Source organism: Salmo salar, chromosome 02, assembly GCF_965601325.2.
Source record: "Salmo salar chromosome 02, fSalSal1, whole genome shotgun sequence".
NCBI lineage: Eukaryota > Metazoa > Chordata > Actinopteri > Salmoniformes > Salmonidae > Salmo > Salmo salar.
Window position 1 is genome coordinate 68,912,501 of NC_138292.1, and position 21,183 is coordinate 68,933,683.

General features: G+C 46.1%; 1 protein-coding gene across 1 annotated transcript in view; it reads right to left on the reverse strand.

Moving 5' to 3' along the window:
- The window catches only part of LOC106590384 (voltage-dependent T-type calcium channel subunit alpha-1I), a 187,130-nt gene that overhangs the window by 118,070 nt on the left and 47,877 nt on the right, over positions 1-21,183 (reverse strand). The window contains exon 6 of the mRNA XM_082969363.1: positions 1,200-1,359. Within this exon, the coding sequence (XP_082825489.1) occupies positions 1,200-1,359 (160 nt within the window). The remainder of the gene's footprint in view (positions 1-1,199; positions 1,360-21,183) is intronic.

Consider the following 21,183-nt stretch of genomic DNA (forward strand, 5'->3'; position numbering starts at 1 on the left):
GTCTGTCTGTCTGTCTGTCTGTCTGTCTGTCTGTCTGTCTGTCTGTCTGTCTGTCTGTCTGTCTGTCTGTCTGTCTGTCTGTCTGTCTGTCTGTCGTGCTCTCTTCCTATCTCCCTCAGTCAGGCACAGGGGCGATCAACAGACCGCAGAATAAAACAAACACAAGTAAAAGCCATAGCAACCAGAGACTTACAGGCTAATGTCTTTGAAATTACTTCAGGGATGAAAGGAGAGGAGACACACATGTATGCATCCAAACATCAACACACACACACACACTATTTTTGACGCATTCATTCCGCGTGGTTACAGGGTTAAAAAATAAACAACTCAAAGGGTTAAGTTTAGCTATTCATTCTGAGTGTTTAAGGTTGGGGCTATGGGTTGGGGAAGACTTAAAACAGAATAATGCATCAAGTATTCTCCCTGCTTGTTAGAGCATAGTGAACTGGGGTAGTGCAGTGGTCTTAGCAGTGTGCTCTGACTCCAAACATCATGAGTTTCTGGCCTTGTGGAGGAAGGCATATATAGATGTTCTTAGGACCTCTTCAAGCATCTGAAATCACCATCTGTTGCTAGTGATCAGGCTCCTCTCCTCCAACCCCAAAACTCCCTTCTCAGACAATATCTGATCTGAACCCAATGAAGGAACAGAACACAACCACAAAGAGAGAGCAGAGAGAAAGAGAGACAGGAGAGACAGGAGAGAGAGACAGAGACAGAGAGAGGGAGAGGGAGGGAGGGGCAGAAAGGGAGGGAGGGAGAGAGACCAGAAAGAAAAAGAGACAGGAGAGACAAGAGAGAGAGACAGAGGGAGGGAGGGAGGGAGGGAGGGAGGGAGGGAGGGAGGGAGGGAGGGAGGGAGGGAGGGAGGGAGAGCAGAGAGAAAAAGAGACAGGGGAGACAAGAGAGAGACAGAGACAGAGAGAGGGAGAGGGAGGGAGGAGGAGAGAGGGAGGGAGAGAGAGCAGAGAGAAAGAGGGAGGGAGAGATAAAGAAAAAAGAAAGAAATAAAGAGAAAGAGAGAGCTCTCTCCATCTTTCTATCATTACATCAGGAAAATATGATTCCATCAATCATCATCACATACGCTGGAAGAGGAGGTCAGGAAGTCACACACACACACACACACACATAAACACACACAGTCAACACACGGTCACGCACACAGAAAGACACACACACACGCTGTTACTCACAGGGTGAAGTTTTCCTTGGGGTAGCAGCGGTTCCTCAGTAGTCCCGCCCACAGCTGCACTCCGATGACGCCGAAGATGAAGAAGACGAAGAAACAGAGTAGCAGGACGTTCCCTAGCATGGGGAGAGTGTCCAGGAGGAGATTCACCAGGATACGCATACCTGACACACACACACACACATAGATCAGACCAGTACAGAGTTGGTTGTAGAGTTGTACTGCTATTATCACTGGAGCTTCCTAAGGAACTAGACAAGAAAGGGGGATAAAGAAAGAAAGAGTAAATCCTAAAGTTATTCCTAAATGTAGAACAGTCCCTCCCTCTCCTCCCCCCTCCCTCCCTCCCTCTCCTCCCCCATCCCTCCCTCTCCTCCCCCCTCTCTCCCTCTCCTCCCCCTCCCTCCATTCCTCCATCCCTCCCTCACCTCAGAAAGGACAAATGAAAGAGCGGAAGCCTGGCTGATAAGTGGTCTAATCTCCTGATGCTGAAGTAACACGAGGCAAAAGCAATGATGCCTTTCTCCACCTTACAATAAGCTTCAACTTACTATTCAGCTCACTAAACAATTCACTGTTCAATTCACTTCACTAAAGTGGAACCCTAACTCTCAAAGTCTATTCAGCTCACTAAACAATTCACTGTTCAATTCACTTCACTAAAGTGGAACCCTAACTCTCAAAGTCTATTCAGCTCACTAAACAATTCACTGTTCAATTCACTTCACTAAAGTGGAACCCTAACCCTCACAGTCTATTCAGCTCACTAAACAATTCACTGTTCAATTCACTTCACTAAAGTGGAACCCTAACCCTCACAGTTTATTCAGCTCACTAAACAATTCACTGTTCAATTCACTTCACTAAAGTGGAACCCTAACCCTCACAGTCTATTCAGCTCACTAAACAATTCACTGTTCAATTCACTTCACTAAAGTGGAACCCTAACCCTCACAGTCTATTCAGCTCACTAAACAATTCACTGTTCATTTCACTTCACTAAAGTGGAACCCTAACCCTCACAGTCTATTCAGCTCACTAAACAATTCACTGTTCAATTCACTTCACTAAAGTGGAACCCTAACCCTCACAGTCTATTCAGCTCACTAAGCAATTTACTATTCAATTCACTTCACTAAAGTGGAACCCTAACCCTTACAGTCTATTCAGCTCACTAAACAATTCACTGTTCAATTCACTTCACTAAAGCGGAACCCTAACCCTCACAGTCTATTCAGCTCACTAAACAATTCACTGTTCAATTCACTTCACTAAAGTGGAACCCTAACCCTCACAGTCTATTCAGCTCACTAAACAATTCACTGCTCAATTCACTTCACTAAAGCAGAACCCTAACCCTCACAGTCTATTCAGCTCACTAAACAATTCACGATTCAATTCACTTCACTAAAGCGGAACCCTAACCCTCACAGTCTATTCAGCTCACTAAACAATTCACGATTCAATTCACTTCACTAAAGCGGAACCCTAACCCTCACAGTCTATTCAGCTCACTAAACAATTCACTATTCAATTCACTTCACTAAAGTGGAACCCTAACCCTCACAGTCTATTCAGCTCACTAAACAATTCACTATTCAATTCACTTCACTAAAGTGGAACCCTAACCCTCACAGTCTATTCAGCTCTGCGTCCTCATAATGATATTCCTAGACAGATATTCTTAGTCCATATTATCTCATTATTAACAGTTACATGGCAGTGACTTGGCCTCCCTTGGGGTCTTTCAGTACCTAACAACATAATGACTGATTCATCTCTTCTTTCTGAACAGGCAGACACCAGGGCAGCCGTAATGGCCCCTAATAGAGTAGGAAAGACCCCTGGGTCCTTAGGCACAACCCCTAGAGAAAGAAGAGGGGAGAGTGTGACGTCTGGCGGGGAAAGGAGAATTTGTGGATGAGAGACAAATGAAAATGTAGAACAGAGGTGTTGCACCAATAAAAAGGTGAAGTGAAGAAACAAGAAGAGGGGAGGGGCTAGGAAAGGAAACAGAAACAGAATGCAGTCATCTAACAAGGGAACAGATGAAGAGAAAGGAGATCTGCAAATAGAGTGCATGGAGATAAAGACAAGAGGAAAGACAAATAGGACAGAGAGAGAGAGATAAACGAAAATAGAGGGATGAAACCAATTTGCAGAGAGAGGGAAGCCATCACCTGAGACAGAGAGAGAGGGGGAGGAAGAAAGAGATAGAAAGAGAGGGAGAGACAGAGAGAAATAGAGAGGGAGAGACAGAGAGAGAGAGCGGGAGATAGAGAGAGAGGGGAGAAAGAGAGAGGGAGAGAGAGAGGGGGAGGGGGAGAGAAAGAGAGAGAAAGAGAGAGAGAGGGGGAGGGAGGGAGAGAGAGAGAATAACAGAATACAAGAGAGAGAGAGGCCATCACCTGGGCTAGTAGCTAATTAGTGTGTCTCCAGAGAGTTGTTAGTAAACATCCCCTAGCCCGCCTAAGCCCCTTTACCTATCTAGGGAAAACCCTGTCTTATTAACGCAATGTTAGAAAGACTCACACTGCCCCTTCCCTAGAGTCTGCCTACCTGCTCTGTGTGTGTGTGTGTGTGTGTGTGTGTGTGTGTGTGTGTGTGTGTGTGTGGTGTGTGTGTGTTGTGTGTGTGTGTTGTGTGTGTGTGTGTGTGTGTGTGTGTGTGTGTGTGTGTGCCTCTGAGCAGAATAAGAAACAAACTCTCACAGTCTGCAGAATCCAACATATGTCGATAAATTTCAAAGGTTAAGTTTAGGCATTCATTCTGAATGGTTAAGGTAAGGGTTAAGGTTTTGGGATAGGTTTAAACAATAAAACATACAAAATAAATTGTGCCTAGCACGGATTGAACACGTGAGTTGCAGTGCCGAACCTCGCAACTTACGCCCATCCACCATTTCCGTCCACAACAACTTAGTAAAACCCTAGCCTACTTAGTAAAACCCTAGCCTACTTAGTAAAACCCTAGCCTACTTAGTAAAACCCTAGCCTACTTGATGGTAATCGCCCCTAGTGGCCAGTTTTGAAGTCATCTCCCGAGGTCCTGCTTATCTGGACGGACTTTGAATTTCACAGTAGATCTTGAGTGACCTGGCTGAGATAAGAGATTGATGTTTAATAAAGGGGGGGTGATAGAGAGAGAGAGAGAGAGAGAGAGAGAGAGAGAGAGAGAGAGAGAGAGAGAGAGAGAGAGAGAGAGAGAGAGAGAGAGAGAGAGAGAATGAAGGGGGTGATAGAGAGAGAGAGAAAAAGAGAGAGAGCGAGAGAGAGAGAACGACAGGGGGGTGATAGAGAGAGAGAGAGAGAATGACAGGGGGAGATAGAGAGAGAGAAAGAGATATATATATATATACACATATATATACATATATATATATAGAGAGAGAGAGAGAGAGAGAGATATCTATATATATATATAGAGAGAGAGAGATGAGAGAGATATATAGAGAGATATATAGAGATTAGAGGTCGGCCGATTAATCGGAATGGCCGATTAATTAGGGCCGATTTCAAGTTTTCATAACAATCGGTAATCGGTATTTTTGGCCACCGTTTTTTTTTTTTACACCTTTATTTAACTAGGCAAGTCAGATTAAGAACACATTCTTATTTACAATGACGGCCTAGAAACGGGGGTTAACTGCCTTGTTCAGGGGGGGATTCGTTTTTGCAACCTTCGGTTACCAGTCCAACACTCTAACCACCTGCCTTACATTGCACTCCACAAGGATTAACAGGCTGACTGCCTGTAACGCAAGGACAGCAAGAAACAAAGGTAAGTTGCTAGCTAGCATTAGACTTATAAAAAACTATCAATCTTAACATAATCACTAGTTAACTACACATGGTTGGTGATATTACTAGTTTATCTAACGTGTCCTGCGTTGCATATGATCGATGTGGTGCCTGTTAATTTTCATTGAAGTTTTCACAGCCTACTTCGACAAACGGGTGTTGATTTAACAAGCGCATTTGCGAAAAAAGTACTGTCATTGCACCAATGTACCTAACCATAAACATCAATGCCTAACAGGAATATTTAGACTTAGTCACCCGTTAGATAAAATACGGAACGGTTCCGTATGTCACTGAAAGAAAAAAACTTTTGTTTTAGAGATGATAGTTTCCAGATTCGACCATATTAATGACCCAAGGCTCGTATTTCTGTGTGTTTATTATATTATAATTAAGTCTATGATTTGATAGAGCAGTCTGACTGAGTGGTGGTAGGCAGCAGCAGGCTCGTAAGCATTCATTCAAACAGCCCTTCGCTGTGCTTCAAGCACTGCGCTGTTTATGACTTCAACCTGGGTGGGTATAATTTGTGGAACGTTCCAACAGGAATCTATTCCAAAAACTTCGTAAATAACAAGGTTTCCAAAAAACAACGCATACAAAGTTGTATAGCGGCAGAATAAGATACCGGGTAGGGAGTGGTCTATTTCATTGTGTTTTTCACTCATCACGTTTATTCCGAAAAATGTCTGTCCTCACATGTCTGTTTGCCTATGGACAAACATTAAGAATAAGCTACGTGGTGAGTTGATGCCTATTCGGCAGCTAGTTAGCTAGGTTTGTATGCGTTGCTACTTTGTATGCGTTGTTGGTTGGCAACCTTTTTACGTTTTTTGGAACAGATTCCTGTTGGAACGTTCCACAAATTATACCCACCCCTTCAAGCCTATCAACTCCCAAGATTAGGCTGGTGTAACCGATGTGAAATGGCTAGCTAGTTAGCCGGGTGCACGCTAATAGTGTTTCAAACATCACTCGCTCTGAGACTTGGAGTAGTTTTTTCCCTTCCTCTGCATGGGTAACGCTGCTTCGAGGGTGGCTGTTGTCGATGTGTTCCTGGTTTGAGCCCAGGTAGGAGCGAGGAGAGGGACGGAAGCTATACTGTTACACTGGCAATACTAAAGTGCCTATAAGAACATCCAATAGTCAAAGGTATATGAAATACAAATCGTATAGAGAGAAATAGTCCTATAATTCCTATAATAATATAATAACTACAACCTAAAACTTCTTACCTGAGAATATTGAAGACTCATGTTAAAAGGAACCACTAGCTTTCATATGTTCCCATGTTCTGAGCAAAGCACTTAAACATTAGCTTTCTTACATGGCACATATTTCACTTTTACTTTCTTCTCCAACACTTTGTTTTGCATTATTTAAACCCAATTGAACATGTTTCATTATTTATTTGAGGCTAAATTGATTTTATTGATGTATTATATTAAGTTAAAATAAGTGTTCATTCATATATATATATATATATAGAGAGAGAGAGAGAGATGAGATAGATATATTATCACAAATAATGTCGTTGTGTTGAAGGGAGGACCAATACGCAGCGGGAATGTGGATACTCATCTTTTTAATAAAACACGAGCTAAGCATCCACAGGAAAAAAACAATAAACAATACTCACAACAAGAACAGTGTAGCAGGCTAAACAAAAGCAGTGCTCACAAACAACTACCCACAACCACAAAGAAAAACACACACCTGTTTATAGGACTCCCAATCTGAGGCAACTAGAAACACCTGCCTCCAATTGAGAGTCCAGCACCCAACCTACACATAGAAAACCTACCTAGAACCTACACACAACACAAACCCTCTGCCACGTCCTGACCAAAACTAATACAATTACTCCCTCTGCTGGTCAGGACATGACAGTACCCCCCCTAAAGGTGCAGACCCCGACTGCACCTAAAAGAAAAGACAAAAACCCCCAAACAACAAAATATATCCCCCTAAACTAAAGGGAGGGAAGGGAGGGTGGCTGCCGTCAACGACGGCACTGTGCTACACCCCCCCTCCCCCAACCTACCTATATAGGAGGCGGCTCAGGTGCGGGACGTGGACCTCGCTCCACCTTTGGCGTCGCCCACTTAGGTGGCGCCCCTGGCTGCGCCCGGCTGGCGGGCGGCGATGGCTGACCCGGGCAGGCGGGCCACTCGGGCTGGGCCGGAGGACAGGCGGGCCACTCGGGCTGGGCCGGAGGACAGGCGGGCCACTCGGGCTGGGCCGGAGGACAGGCGGGCCACTCTGGCTGGGCCGGAGGGCAGGCGGGCCACTCTGGCTGGGCCGGAGGGCAGGCGGGCCACTCTGGCTGGGCCGGAGGGCAGACGGGCCACTCTGGCAGCTCCGGGCAGACGGGCCACTCTGGCAGCTCCGGGCAGACGGGCCACTCTGGCAGCTCCGGGCAGACGGGCCACTCTGGCAGCTCCGGGCAGCTCTGGCGACTCCTGACTGGCGGGCAGCTCTGGCGACTCCTGACTGGCGGGCAGCTCTGGCGACTCCTGACTGGCGGGCAGCTCTGGCGACTCCTGACTGGCGGGCAGCTCTGGCGGCCCCAGACTGGCAAGGCTGGGCTGACGCACTAGATGCCTGATGCGTGGGGCTGGTACAGGACGTGCCAGCCTGGAGACACGCACCTCAAGGCTAGTGCATGTAGCGGGAAACACTGGACCGTAGAGGCGCACTGGCGGTCTCGAGCGCAGGGTTGGCATCATCCCTTCAGGCTCGATGCCCACTCTCCCCTGGCACATGCGGGGCGCTGGTACTGAGCATACCGGCCTGAAAATACCAGGCCTCACCACAGCCCCTGCCCCAAAGCACGGGACCTGTCCAGTCTGTTTCTGTCCAAAAAGGGTACGGGGAGCTGGCCTGGGTCTCCAATCTTGCCCCGCCAAACAGCCCTTGTGCCCCCCCAAAAAAAATTATTGGGGCTGCCTCTCGGGCTCCCTTACCCGCCGTGTTCCCCAGTCCTCGCCAGAATTCCTCCGTTGCTTGGTCCTGGTATGGTGGGTAGTTCTGTCACAAATAATGTCGTTGTGTTGAAGGGAGGATCAATACGCAGCGGGAATGTGGATACTCATCTTTTTAATAAAACACGAGCAAAGCATCCACAGGAAAAAAACAATAAACAATACTCACGACAAGAACAGTGTAGCAGGCTAAACAAAAGCAGTGCTCACAAACAACTACCCACAACCACAAAGAAAAACACACACCTGTTTACAGGAATCCCAATCAGAGGCAACTAGAAACACCTGCCTCCAATTGAGAGTCCAGCACCCAACCTACACATAGAAAACCTACCTAGAACCTACACACAACACAAAGCCTCTGCCACGTCCTGACCAAAACTAATACAATTACTCCCTCTGCTGGTCAGGACGTGACATATATATATATATATATATAGAGAGAGATATATATATATATATATATATATATAGAGAGAGAGAGAGAGAGAGAGAGAGAGAGAGAGAGAGAGAGAGAGAGAGAGAGAGAGAGAGAGAGAGAGAGAGAGAGAGAGTGTCACGTCCTGACCAGTTTAGGGATTATTTGCTATTGTAGTTTGGTCAGGACGTGGCAGAGGGAATTTTGTTTATATGTTTCGGGGTGGTGGTGTATGTATTAGGGTGTTTGATTTATTATTTAGTTTTGGTCTATATTCTATGTTTTCTATTTCTATGTTCTTTCTGGTTTGTTGTATTTCTATGTTTAGGTTGATGGGGGTTGGACTCTCAATTGGAGGCAGGTGCTTTCTCGTTGCCTCTGATTGAGAGTCCTATATATGGGTAATTGTTTGGTTTGGTGTTGTGGGAGATTGTTTCTTGTTTTGCCTGTGTGAGCATGACAAGACTGTTTTGTTGTTCGTGCGTTCTTCGTTTTGTTGTTCGTGCGTTCTTCGTTTTGTTGTTCGTGCGTTCTTCGTTTTGTTGTTCGTGCGTTCTTCGTTTTGTTGTTTGTGCGTTCTTCGTTTTGTTGTTTGTGCGTTCTTCATTTTGTTGTTCGTGCGTTCTTTATTTTGTTGTTCGTGCGTTCTTTGTTTTGTTGTTTGTGCGTTCTTTGTTTTGTTGTTCGTGCGTTCTTCGTTTTGTTATTTTGGTGTTCTCTTTATTTTAAAATAAATAACAAGATGAGCATCCACATTCCTAATGCGTTTTGGTCCTCTATTCCCAACGACAGCCGTTACAGAATCTCCCACCACAAAAGGACCAAGCAGCGGAGAAGGGAGCGATGGGAATATGATATGGACTGTCGGGAAAAGGAGACATGGGCAGAGTTGAGGATAGGCATTTCCAGGGCTGTGGAGGATTTAAAGGGAGCCCGAGAGGCAGCCCCAAGATTTTGTTTGGGGGGGGGCACACGGGTAGTTTGGCTGGGCGAGGAGTGAGCCCCAGGCCAAATCCCCGTACCTTTTTTGGGCAACCAGTGACTGGACAGGTTCCGTGCTTCGGGGTAATGGGTACTGTGGCGAGGCAAAGTATTTTTAGGCCGGTACGCGCAGTACCAGCGCCCCGCATTTGCCAGGGGGAAGTGGGCATCCAGCCAGTAAGAGCGATGCCAGTTCTGCGCTCGAGACCGCCAGTACGCCTCTACGGTCCAGTGCGTCAGCCCAGTCCGACTCGTCCTGTTCCCGCTCCCCGCACTAGCCCTGAGGTGCGTGTTCCCAGGCAGATACCCCTAGTACCAGCACCACGCATCAGGCTTCCAGTGCGTCAACCCAGTCCGACTCGGCCTGTTCCCGCTCCCCGCACTAGCCCTAAGGTGCGTGTTCCCAGGCTGATACCTCCAGTACCAGCACCACGCATCAGGCTTCCAGTGCGTCAACCCAGTCCGACTCGGCCTGTTCCCGCTCCCCGCACTAGCCCTGAGGTGCGTGTCCCCAGACTGGCACATCCAGTACCAGTACCACGCATCAGGCTTCCAGTGCGTCAGCCCAGCCTCGAGAGTTCGGCAATAGTGTGCAGTCCAGAGGATCCGGCACCAGTGTGCAGTCCAGAGGATCCGAGGGGGTCTGCCTGCGACCCGGAACCGAGGGGGTCTGCCTACGACCCGGAACCGAAGGGGTCTGCCTGTGACCCGGAACCGAAGGGGTCTGCCTATGACCCGGAACCAAGGGAGTCTATCAGCAACCCGGAACTGAGTAAGTCTGTTGATGATCCGGAACTAAATGTGATTAACTGTGTACAAAATGAGTCTGCTTACAGCATGGAATGGAATGGGTCTGCCTACGATCTGGAACGGAATGGGTCTGCCTACGATCTGGAACGGAATGGGTCTGCCTACGATCCGGAACGATGGGAGTCTGCCTACGGCCCGGAACTGAGCAAGGCTGTCTGCAGTCTGGAGGGCAGTAGGCCTGAGCCGGAACCACCTCCAGTTTAGGTGGGTTGGGGAGGGGGGGTGTAGCACAGGTGCCGTCGTTGACGGCAGCCACCCTCCCTTCCCTCCCTTTAGTTTAGGGGGATTTTTGTTTGTTTTTGGGATTATGTTTTTTTTTGTATAAGGTGCATCCGGGGTTTGCACCTTTAGGGGGGGTAATGTCACGTCCTGACCAGTTTAGGGATTATTTGCTATTGTAGTTTGGTCAGGACGTGGCAGAGGGTATTTTGTTTATGTGGTTCGGGGTGGTGGTGTATGTAGTAGGGTGTTTGATTTATTATTTCCGGGTTTTGGTCTATGTTCTATGTTTTGTATTTCTATGTTCTTTCTGGTTTGTTGTATTTCTATGTTTAGGTTGATGGAGGGTTGGACTCTCAATTGGAGGCAGGTGCTTTCTCGTTGCCTCTGATTGAGAGTCCTATATATGGGTAATTGTTTGGTTTGGTGTTGTGGGAGATTGTTTCTTGTTTTGCCTGTGTGAGTGTGACAAGACTGTTTTGTTGTTCGTGCGTTCTTCGTTTTGTTATTTTGGTGTTCTCTTTATTTTAAAATAAATAACAAGATGAGCATCCACATTCCTGCTGCGTTTTGGTCCTCTATTCCCGACGACAGCCGTTATAGAGAGAGAACTCTCCACTGCTGCCCACATATTAACTCTGTTGTCCAAACACACACAAACATCAAATGTTTCTGCGTTGGTATTTCTTCTCTGAATATACTGAAATGGCTTCGATGGCTTCAATCATAGGCAAACACATATCAACCCACTACATAAGACCTTGGCTCCCATAGGATCCTATTCAATCCAAAACAACAGTTTTGCCTATACCACTACTATAAATAGAATAAGTAATGACTTATTCTGGTATTCATGGGAATTAAAGCATGTTTGAAGCCATATGTTTAATATTACTTCGTAACCATTAGACATTATGATGTTTGAGCCAATCAAAACGTGCCGTGGTAGAAAAACAGACTAGACATAAAGAGTATATTAATTCAGAATATATTCCGACACATAAAATACTTATCCCTATAACCAAGTTAGTTACCAGTTATTTGACTGAATAGGGCCAATAGTGTCTCATTGACAGTGATAAACGTGTCAGTAGTTCTGCCTCCATAGAGCTGCAGCAGTGCCACAGTCGCATTACACAGTCATTAAGTTAGCATTGGCCACGGTGCAACTACATGACTGGGAGGTATCCATGTCGGCTCTAAATATTTAGTGTGTCTGTTAACCGCTCAATGGCCGCACGCCACATATTACTGCCCTGAGGGCAACGGCAACACTGGAATTTATAGTTCCGCCAATAGCAGTTGATTACAACTGGATGTAGTGTAATTGAATTGAGTGGGAGAGATGAATGAAGGAGGGATGGATGGAGAGGAAGGGGGGCAGCATCTGTTAAGTGCCAAGTTCAAACTTCTATAAAAACAAATGCTATGGCCATCTCTCACACCTCTTTTCTCTCTCTCCTCTCTTTCTTCTGCAGCATCTCATCTTGTCCTTCGTTCCCCTCGCTCATCCCTCACTGATTGTGTCTATTCATCCGACTCCCTCTTTCCCCACTCTCATTCCTCCGCTCCGCTCTATCCATCATCGAAATAGCTAGTCATCCAAGTCCCTCTGCTTCTTGCCTCAGTCCATCCCTCACTCCTCTCCTCTCCTCTCCTCTTCTCTCCTCTCCTCTCCTCTCCCCCGCTCAGGATAATTCCTTGCTATCTTTAATCCTTTTTACAGCATTTATTAAAATTTTAGCCCTCTCCTTTCCCCTGTTCACCACCACCACTCTCTCCTCTCTAAACCTGTTCACCACCACCACTCTCTCCTCTCTAAACCTGTTCACCACCACCACTCTCTCCTCTCTAAACCTGTTCACCACCACCACTCTCTCCTCTCTAAACCTGTTCACCACCACCACTCTCTCCTCTCTAAACCTGTTCACCACCACCACTCTCTCCTCTCTAAACCTGTTCACCACCACCACTCTCTCCTTTCCCCTGTTCACCACCACCACTCTCTCCTCTCTAAACCTGTTCACCACCACCACTCTCTCCTCTCTAAACCTGTTCACCACCACCACTCTCTCCTCTCTAAACCTGTTCACCACCACCACTCTCTCCTTTCCCCTGTTCACCACCACCACTCTCTCCTCTCTAAACCTGTTCACCACCACCACTCTCTCCTCTCTAAACCTGTTCACCACCACCACTCTCTCCTATCCTCTGTTCACCACCACCACTCTCTCCTCTCTAAACCTGTTCACCACCACCACTCTCTCCTCTCTAAACCTGTTCACCACCACCACTCTCTCCTCTCTAAACCTGTTCACCACCACCACTCTCTCCTTTTCCCCTGTTCACCACCACCACTCTCTCCTCTCTAAACCTGTTCACACTATGTATAGTGTACATCTCACTTCCCACTTTCCCTGTTCCCCTCCCTCGCTAGCTCACTCTCTCCCTCTATCTTTTTCTCTCTCACCTTGACCCCTCTTTCTCTCCCTCACACACACACCTTCCTCCCCTCTCCCTCCCTCTCTGCCCCACCTGCTCTCTCTCTTTCTCACACACACATCCCTTCCCTCTCCATACTTCTCTGGCCTTCCCTCTCTTTTTTTCTCTCTCTCTCTCTCTCCATCTCTGTTCCTCTCCTCCTCTCTCCCCCTCTCGTCTCTAGGGACAGTAGTGTTCCTCTTTTCCTGTGCAGAGTGGTTTGTTACAGGGAAGGAAGGAAGGACTTAAGGAAGGAAGGAAGGAAGGAAGGAAGGAAGGAAGGAAGGAAGGAAGGAAGGAAGGAAGGAAGGAAGGAAGGAAGGAAGGAAGGAAGGAAGGAAGGAAGGAAGGAAGGAAGGAAGGAAGGAAGGAAGGAAGGAAGGAAGGAAGGAAGGAAGGAAGGAAGGAAGGAAGGAAGGAGGAAAAGGAGTAACTACTCTTTCATTCTGAGAGAGATGGATCTGACTCAGTGGATAATTGAAAGAGGGTAGGAGAAAGTGAGAGAAAGACAAGAGAAAGAGAGAGAGGGAGAAAGAGAGAGAGAGAGACAGAGAGAGAGAGAGAGAGAGAGAGAGAGAGAGAGAGAGAGAGATCTTAAAAAATGGGGTGGATGTTCCTAATCAATGCTCTGATCACCAGGAACGTCGGGAAGGGGAGAGGACATAGGAACATTCTAACTAGGGAATAATCCACTAGAGATGACTATAATCTGTACAGTAGTTAGAAAGACTGCAGATTATCTCTCCCTCTATTGTACAACTCATATCCTTTCCTCCTCTCTTCTTCTGGTCTGTCTCTTCTTTTCTCTCTCACTCACTCCCGTCTCTCATCACACTAGTCTGTCTCTTCTATTCTCTCTCCCTCACTCCGTCTCTCATCACACTAGTCTGTCTCTTCTATTCTCTCTCCCTCACTCCCGTCTCTCATCACACTAGTCTGTCTCTTCTATTCTCTCTCCCTCACTCCGTCTCTCATCACACTTTCCCACATCAGTGTACACACACCAAACACACACCTAGTACCAATGAAGACACACACCAAACACACACCTAGTACCCATGAAGACACACACCAAAAACACACCTAGTACCCGTGAAGACACACACCAAACACACACCTAGTACCCATGAAGACACACACCAAACACACACCTAGTACCCATGAAGACACACACCAAACACACACCTAGTACCCGTGAAGACACACACCACACACACACCTAGTACCCATGAAGACACACACCAAACACACACCTAGTACCCATGAAGACACACACCAAACACACACCTAGTACCCGTGAAGACACACACCAAACACACACCTAGTACCCATGAAGACACACACCAAACACACACCTAGTACCCATGAAGACACACACACACACAAGAGAAATGAGCTGCGCGTTTTCACCTGTATAGTGAGCTATAAACTCCAGCCATTATGGATGTAGCTGTATTATGAATAGGAAAGGATTAGTTATAGCATCAGCAAGGCAACATTAACTCAACTATCATCGCATCCAAGAGACCACTCAATGGTTCTCGCAATGAATAACGTGTGTGTGTGTGTGTGTGTGTGTGTGTGTGTGTGTGTGTGTGTGTGTGTGTGTGTGTGTGTGTGTGTGTGTGTGTGTGTGTGTGTGTGTGTGTGTGTGTGTGTGTGTGTGTGTGTGTGTGTAAATTGTAAATTGTTTACTAGCTCTGATCTCATCAAAAGCCCTTATCTTTTGGACCATTCGCTTTCCGTAGAACAACTCAGGTAATAATAAGGTACTTATGATGCTGATTGGGTGTTGAAGTGGTTTGGGATGAGCTCTGGAACACGCAGAGAGAAGAGCACGTAGCAACAGAGACAGACAGACAGACTCTCTCTCAAATTCAAATAGCTTTATTGACATGAGAAACATTGCGTAAATATTGACAAAGCATTATGAACACCAGCTGTTTCCATGACAGACTGACCAGGTTAATCCAAGTGAAAGCTTTGATCCCTTCTTGATGTCACTTGTTAAACCAATTGAGACATGGATTGTGTATGTGTGCCTTTCAGAGGGTGAATTGGCAAGACAAAAGATTTAAGTGCCTTTGAACAAGGTATTATAATACGTTTGTGTCAAAAACTGCAACACTGCTGGGTTTTAACGCTTTCCCGTGTGGGGGGGAGGGGGGGATGATAATAGAACAATGTGATAAATAATCGGTACAATAAAAGTTTAAACATGGAAAATGAACATGCTACTATTAATACTACTAGAATGAATGCTACCACCTATATTATTTACACTAATACCACAAATATCCCTATTACTACCATTACCACTACTATCCTTGGTAAATAGATTATATATAGCAGAGAGCAGTAGTCGACTTGAAAACCACGGAGAGTGCCCTGTATAAGGCTACACAGTACCAAGGACTCTCTCTGCTGAAGAGCCAGTATGGCAGCTGTCCGTGGTGCTGAAGTTATGTGGCCTATTAAGGAGAGCTCTCGATGGTGAGGGAACATAAAACATTTAACCCACTAAACAAAAATATAAATGCAACATGTTAAGTGTTGGTACCATGTTTCATGAGCTGAAATAAAAGATCCCAGAAATTATTTATTATTGTTATTATTATTTTCTTTTTTTCTGTTTACATCCTTGTTAGTGAGCATTTCTCCTTTGCCAAGATAATCTATCCACCTGACAGGTGTGGCATATCAACAATCTGATTAAACCGCATGACCATTACACAGGTGCACCTTGTGCTGGGGACAATAAAAGGCCACTCTAAAATGTGCAGTTTTGTCACACAATAGTGCCTGTCACGTCCTGACCAGTATAAGGGTTATTTGTTATTGTAGTTTGGTCAGGACGTGGCAGAGGGTATTTTGTTTATGTGGTTCGGGGTGGTGTATGTAGTAGGGTGTTTGATTTATTATTTCTGGGTTTTGGTCTATGTTCTATGTTTTGTATTTCTATCTTCTTTCTGGTTTGTTGTATTTCTATGTTTAGGTTGATGGGGGTTGGACTCTCAATTGGAGGCAGGTGCTTTCTCGTTGCCTCTGATTGAGAGTCCTATATATGGCTAATTGTTTGGTTTGGTGTTGTGGGAGATTGTTTCTTGTTTTGCCTGTGTGAGCCTGACAAGACTGTTTTGTTGTTCGTGAGTTCTTCGTTTTTTTTGTTATTTTGGTGTTCTCTTTATTTAAAAATAAATACAAGATGAGCATCCACATTCCTGCTGCGTTTTGGTCCTCTATTCCCGACGACAGCCGTTACAGTGCCACAGATGTCTTAAGTTTTAAGGGAGTGGGCAATTGGCATGCTGACTGAGGGAATGTCCACCAGAGCTGTTGCCAGAGAATTGAATATAGAGAATAATGTTTTACATCCTTGTTAGTGAGCATTTCTCCTTTGTATACCATAAGCCGCCTCCAACGTGGTTTTAGAGAATTTGGCAGTACGTCCACCTGTCCCTCACAACTGCAGACCACGTGTATATTGCGTTGTGTTGATTAGCAGTTTTCTGATGTCAGCATTGTGAACAGTAGGGTTATGGTATGGGCAGGCATAAACTACGGACAACTAAAACAATTGCATTTTATTGATGGCAATTTGAATGCACAAAGACCCATTGTCGTGCCATTCATCAGCCACCATCACCTCATGTTTCAGCATGGTAATGCACGTCCCCATGTCACAAGGACCTGTACACAATTCCTGGAAGCTGAAAATGTCCCAGTTCTTCCATGGCCTGCATGGCCTGCATACACACCAGACATGTCACCCATTGAGCATGTTTGGGATGCTCTGGATTGAAGTGTACGACAGCGTGTTCCAGTTCCCTCCAATATCCAGCAACTTCGCACAGCCGTTGAAGAGGAGTGGGACAACATTCCACAGGCCACAATCAACAGTCTGATCAACTCTATGCGAAGGAGATGTGTCGCGCTGCATGAGGCAAATGGTGGTCACACCAGATACTGACTGGTTTTCTGATCCACCCCCTACTTTGTTTTTAAGGTTTCTGTGACCTACAGATGCATATCTTTATTCCCAGTCATGTGAAATCCATAGATTAGGGCTTGAGGAATTTATATATATTTACATAAATTGACTGATTTCCTTATATGAACTGTAACTAGGACTATTAAGGTGACCAAATTACATGTGACCGTTTAGTCACAGTAATTAGGCTTCTCCAAGCTCTGATGCTGCTGCTGGTCATTAGTAGCTTACCAAACTTGCTAACTGCCTGGTACTCACGACTCTATTCTCCCTCTAATCACTGTAATGACATCAATGCAAATGTATTAAAAAATCTAATCAAACACTTCAAGAGAGCCCATGAGCTCATGTTGCGTAACATTTCTATAGGCTATGTAATTGCGTAAGAAAACAGTTTTGATGGCCTCTATTAAAAACAGGAGGGGATCATCAGCTTTCTATAGGCTAGGCCTACTATATTTATTTCTCAACTTTCCTAATATTAAGCACATTGCTTCGCTTTACAACAGAATTATAGCCTACCTGGCTGGCATGAAAATGAACCATGGGAAAAGAGTCCTCCATTCGCTATTTAAGTGCATAGATTACATGTATTTTTTTCCCCTGCCCCTGTTCCGAGACAGGTGCATGATAATGGTCCATTCTAAATCAAAACATATATCACACATATATTATTTAGTATATGTAAAGAAAACATTAAATTAAGAATAGACTGATGGGTGACAATATTAGCCTATCACTTGTGAATGATGCCCAGGTTGTGCATTAAGGCAAGAAACAGTGCAACTTTTTAAAATTGTAGTCGCACAACTCGCACAACTCAACTGAACTGACCTTATAACTTCTTAAAATTAAGCACATTAATCCGCTTTATATCTGGTGTAGAGCCTAAATGGAATACATAGGCAGAAAGTTTATAGAAGAGAATTTTTGCCATAAAAATGCACCTTAATAATAAAGCATTACATACATAATCTCATTTACCGTCAATTCGAGAACAGTGTTTTCCCGCTAATTGATTGCATTTAGGAACATTCACGCTTAGCCTACTGCCGTGAGTGTATTACTGCGCTTATAATGTGAAAAAATTGCCTAATAGTTTAACAAACATTTTAAGCTAAACGATCGATCTCATTGCTTTTAAACAGTGTCACGCCCTGACATGAGAGAGCCGTTTTTCTCTGTTTAGTTAGGTCAGGGTGTGATATGGGGTGGGCATTCTATGTGTTTTATTTCTATGTTTTGACCGGGTATGGTTTCCAATCAGAGGCAGCTGTCTATCGTTGTCTCTGATTGGGAGCCATACTTAGGCAGCCTTTTCCCACCTGAGTTTTTGTGGGTAGTAGTTTTCCGTTTAGTTGTCTGTTGCCTGACGGAACTGTTGGCTTTCGTTTTGTTTCTTTGTTTAAGTGTTTCATTATAGTAATGAATATGAGCACTCAACACGCTGTGTTTTGGTCCACTCCTTTTGACTATCGTAACAGAACTACCCACCACCAAAGGACCAAGCAGAGTGGGCCGATTGACTAGACCTGGGAGGATATCCTGAATGGGGCAGGACCCTGCACAAGGCCTCGGGAGTATCGCCGCCCGCAGGAGGAGATAGAGGCGGCGAAAGCGGAACGGCGATACTGGGAGGAACAGGCAAGGAAACAACGGAAGCCCGAGAGGCAGCGGTAAAAAAAAATTGGGGCGGAGGCACACGGGGAGATTGGCGAAGTCAGGGTTGAGACCTGAGCCAACTCCCCGTGCTTACCATGGGGAGCGAGTGACCAAGCAAGCACCGTGTTATGCGGTGATGCGCACTGTGTCGCCAGTGTGCACTCACAGCCCGGTGTGCTCGGTGCAAGCTCCTCACCGTTGCCATGCTAGAGTTGGCCATCAGCAAGGAAGAAGTGTGCCGGCTCAGCGTATCTGGTCTCCGGTGCATCTCTTCGGCCCAGGTTATCCTGTGCCAGCTCTACGCACGGTACACCCCCGTTCACCAGCACAGCCCAGTTCGTCCTGTACCAGCGCTCCGCCCTTGCTGGGCTAAAATAACCATCCAGCCAGGACGGGGTGTGCCAGCCCTAAGCTCCAGACCTCCAGTGTGCCTCCACGGCCCAGTATACCCTGTGTCTGCTCTGCGCACCCAGTCTCCTGTGCGTCTCCCCAGTCCAGTGAGACCGGTTCAAGCTCCACGTAGGAAGCCTCCAGTGATGATCAATGGTCCGAAGCCTCCAGTGATAATCCATGGCACGAAGCCTCCAGTGATGATCCATGGCCCGGAGCCTGTAGGGATGATCCATGGCACGAAGCCTCCAGTGATGATCCATGGCCCGGAGCCTGTAGGGATGATCCATGGCACGAAGCCTCCAGTGATAATCCATGGCCCGAAGCCTGTAGGGATGATCCATGGCACGAAGCCTCCAGTGATAATCCATGGCCCGGAGCCTCCAGTGATGATCCATGGCACAAAGCCTCCAATGATCATCCATGGCGCGGAACCTGTAGTGATGATCCATGGCATGGAGCCTGCAACGACGGTCCCCAGTCCTGAACCTACAGAGACGCTCCCCAGTCGGCAGCCTCCAGCGACGCTCCCCAGTCCGGAGCCTTCAGCGACGCTCCCCAGTCCGGAGCCTCCAGCGACGGTCTGCAGCCCGGAGTCTTCAGCGACGGTCCGCAGCCTGGACTCTTCAGCGACGGTCCGCAGCCCGGAGTCTTCAGTGACGGTCCGCAGCCCAGAGTCTTCAGCGACGGTCGGCGTTTCAGAGCCTCTGGCGATGATCCACGGTCTGGTTCCTCTGGCGACACAGAAGCGGGGGGATCAGCAGGCGGTGTGGGGACTAAGCCCCAAACCAGAGCCGCCACCAAGTATAGATGCCCACCCGGACCCTCCCCTATAGGTTCAGGTTTGCGGCCGGGAGTCCGCACCTTTGGGGGGGGGGGGGTACTGTCACGCCCTGACCTGAGAGAGCCGTTTTTCTCTGTTTAGGTAGGTCAGGGTGTGATATGGGGTGGGCATTCTATGTGTTTTATTTCTATGTTTTGGCCGCGTATGGTTTCCAATCAGAGGCAGCTGTCTATCGTTGTCTCTGATTGGGAGCCATACTTAGGCAGCCTTTTCTTAGGCAGCCTTCTTTTTTTTTTTTTCGTTTAGTTGTCTGTTGCCTGACGGAACTGTTTGCTTTCGTTTTGTTTCTTTGTTTAAGTGTTTCATTATAGTAATAAATATGAGCACTCAACACGCTGCGTTTTGGTCCACTCCTTTTGACGATCGTAACACACAGAAGGACAAGTTAATCAATAGAATAGGTCAACTTTTGTACTATGGTGGATAGTAGATTGACATAGGCTAGTGCTTCTGCTGTTCATTAGGTCTACTCATCTTGTTGGCTGAAGGAATGTAGGCTGAATGTGGACAGTTCTAGCATCTTCAATATGTGCCTTGTAATTCTGCAAGAGGTATGTATGTATATATATATATATATATATATATATATATATATAATGCGCGCAGTTGCTTCCCTGTCTTCATTCACTTGTAGCCTACGTCTTAGCTGAAACGCCTGTGAGAAGGACCTGATCAAGTCACGGGCATTGGCTATAACCTACTAGACGTGAGTGAGAGGTGCCTCGGAGCATGGCAGCCGGGAGAAGGGAATTATACTGTAATTAGCCTATTATATTCAGCCCAAGGGCACAAAGGCCACTTTGGCCGCAAAAGGCATGGATTTTTTTAGGGGACATTATGGCCACACAAGGGGGATGCTGCAGAGAAATGTGAGGCCTGGTGAGAATATTATCAAGTGATTGTCAAATTGTGTGTGCAGCTGCGACTTTTTTCAAATCATCGTTAGAGTCCCATCATGCAGCCTTATAATGTATTACACATCAAAACATATAGCCCAACGTATGTATCACAACTAAAGTTGCATAAATAACTAAATTAAGGATATAGGAGGACCAGTTTATTTTTTATCTGCTCAACACAGAATAGCCGCATGTTTGGAGAAAATATCCTTTATATTTTATTCAGCTTTGTTTAATTGTATTCTTCATACTTTAAAATAATATAAAATAATGCCACGGAATTCTAACCAAATCCTGTCTGCTAAATGAACCAATGTAGCCCACAGCCATGTGGCATAGCCATAATCAGGGCCTAACATAATGTCACGTCCTGACCATAGTAAGATGTGATTTTCTATGGTAGAGTAGGTCAGGGCGTGACAGGGGGTGTTTTGTGTTTTTCTATGTTTTCTATTTCTATATTTAAGTTCTAGTTTTTCTATTTCTATGTTGTTTTTTGGTTGATCTCC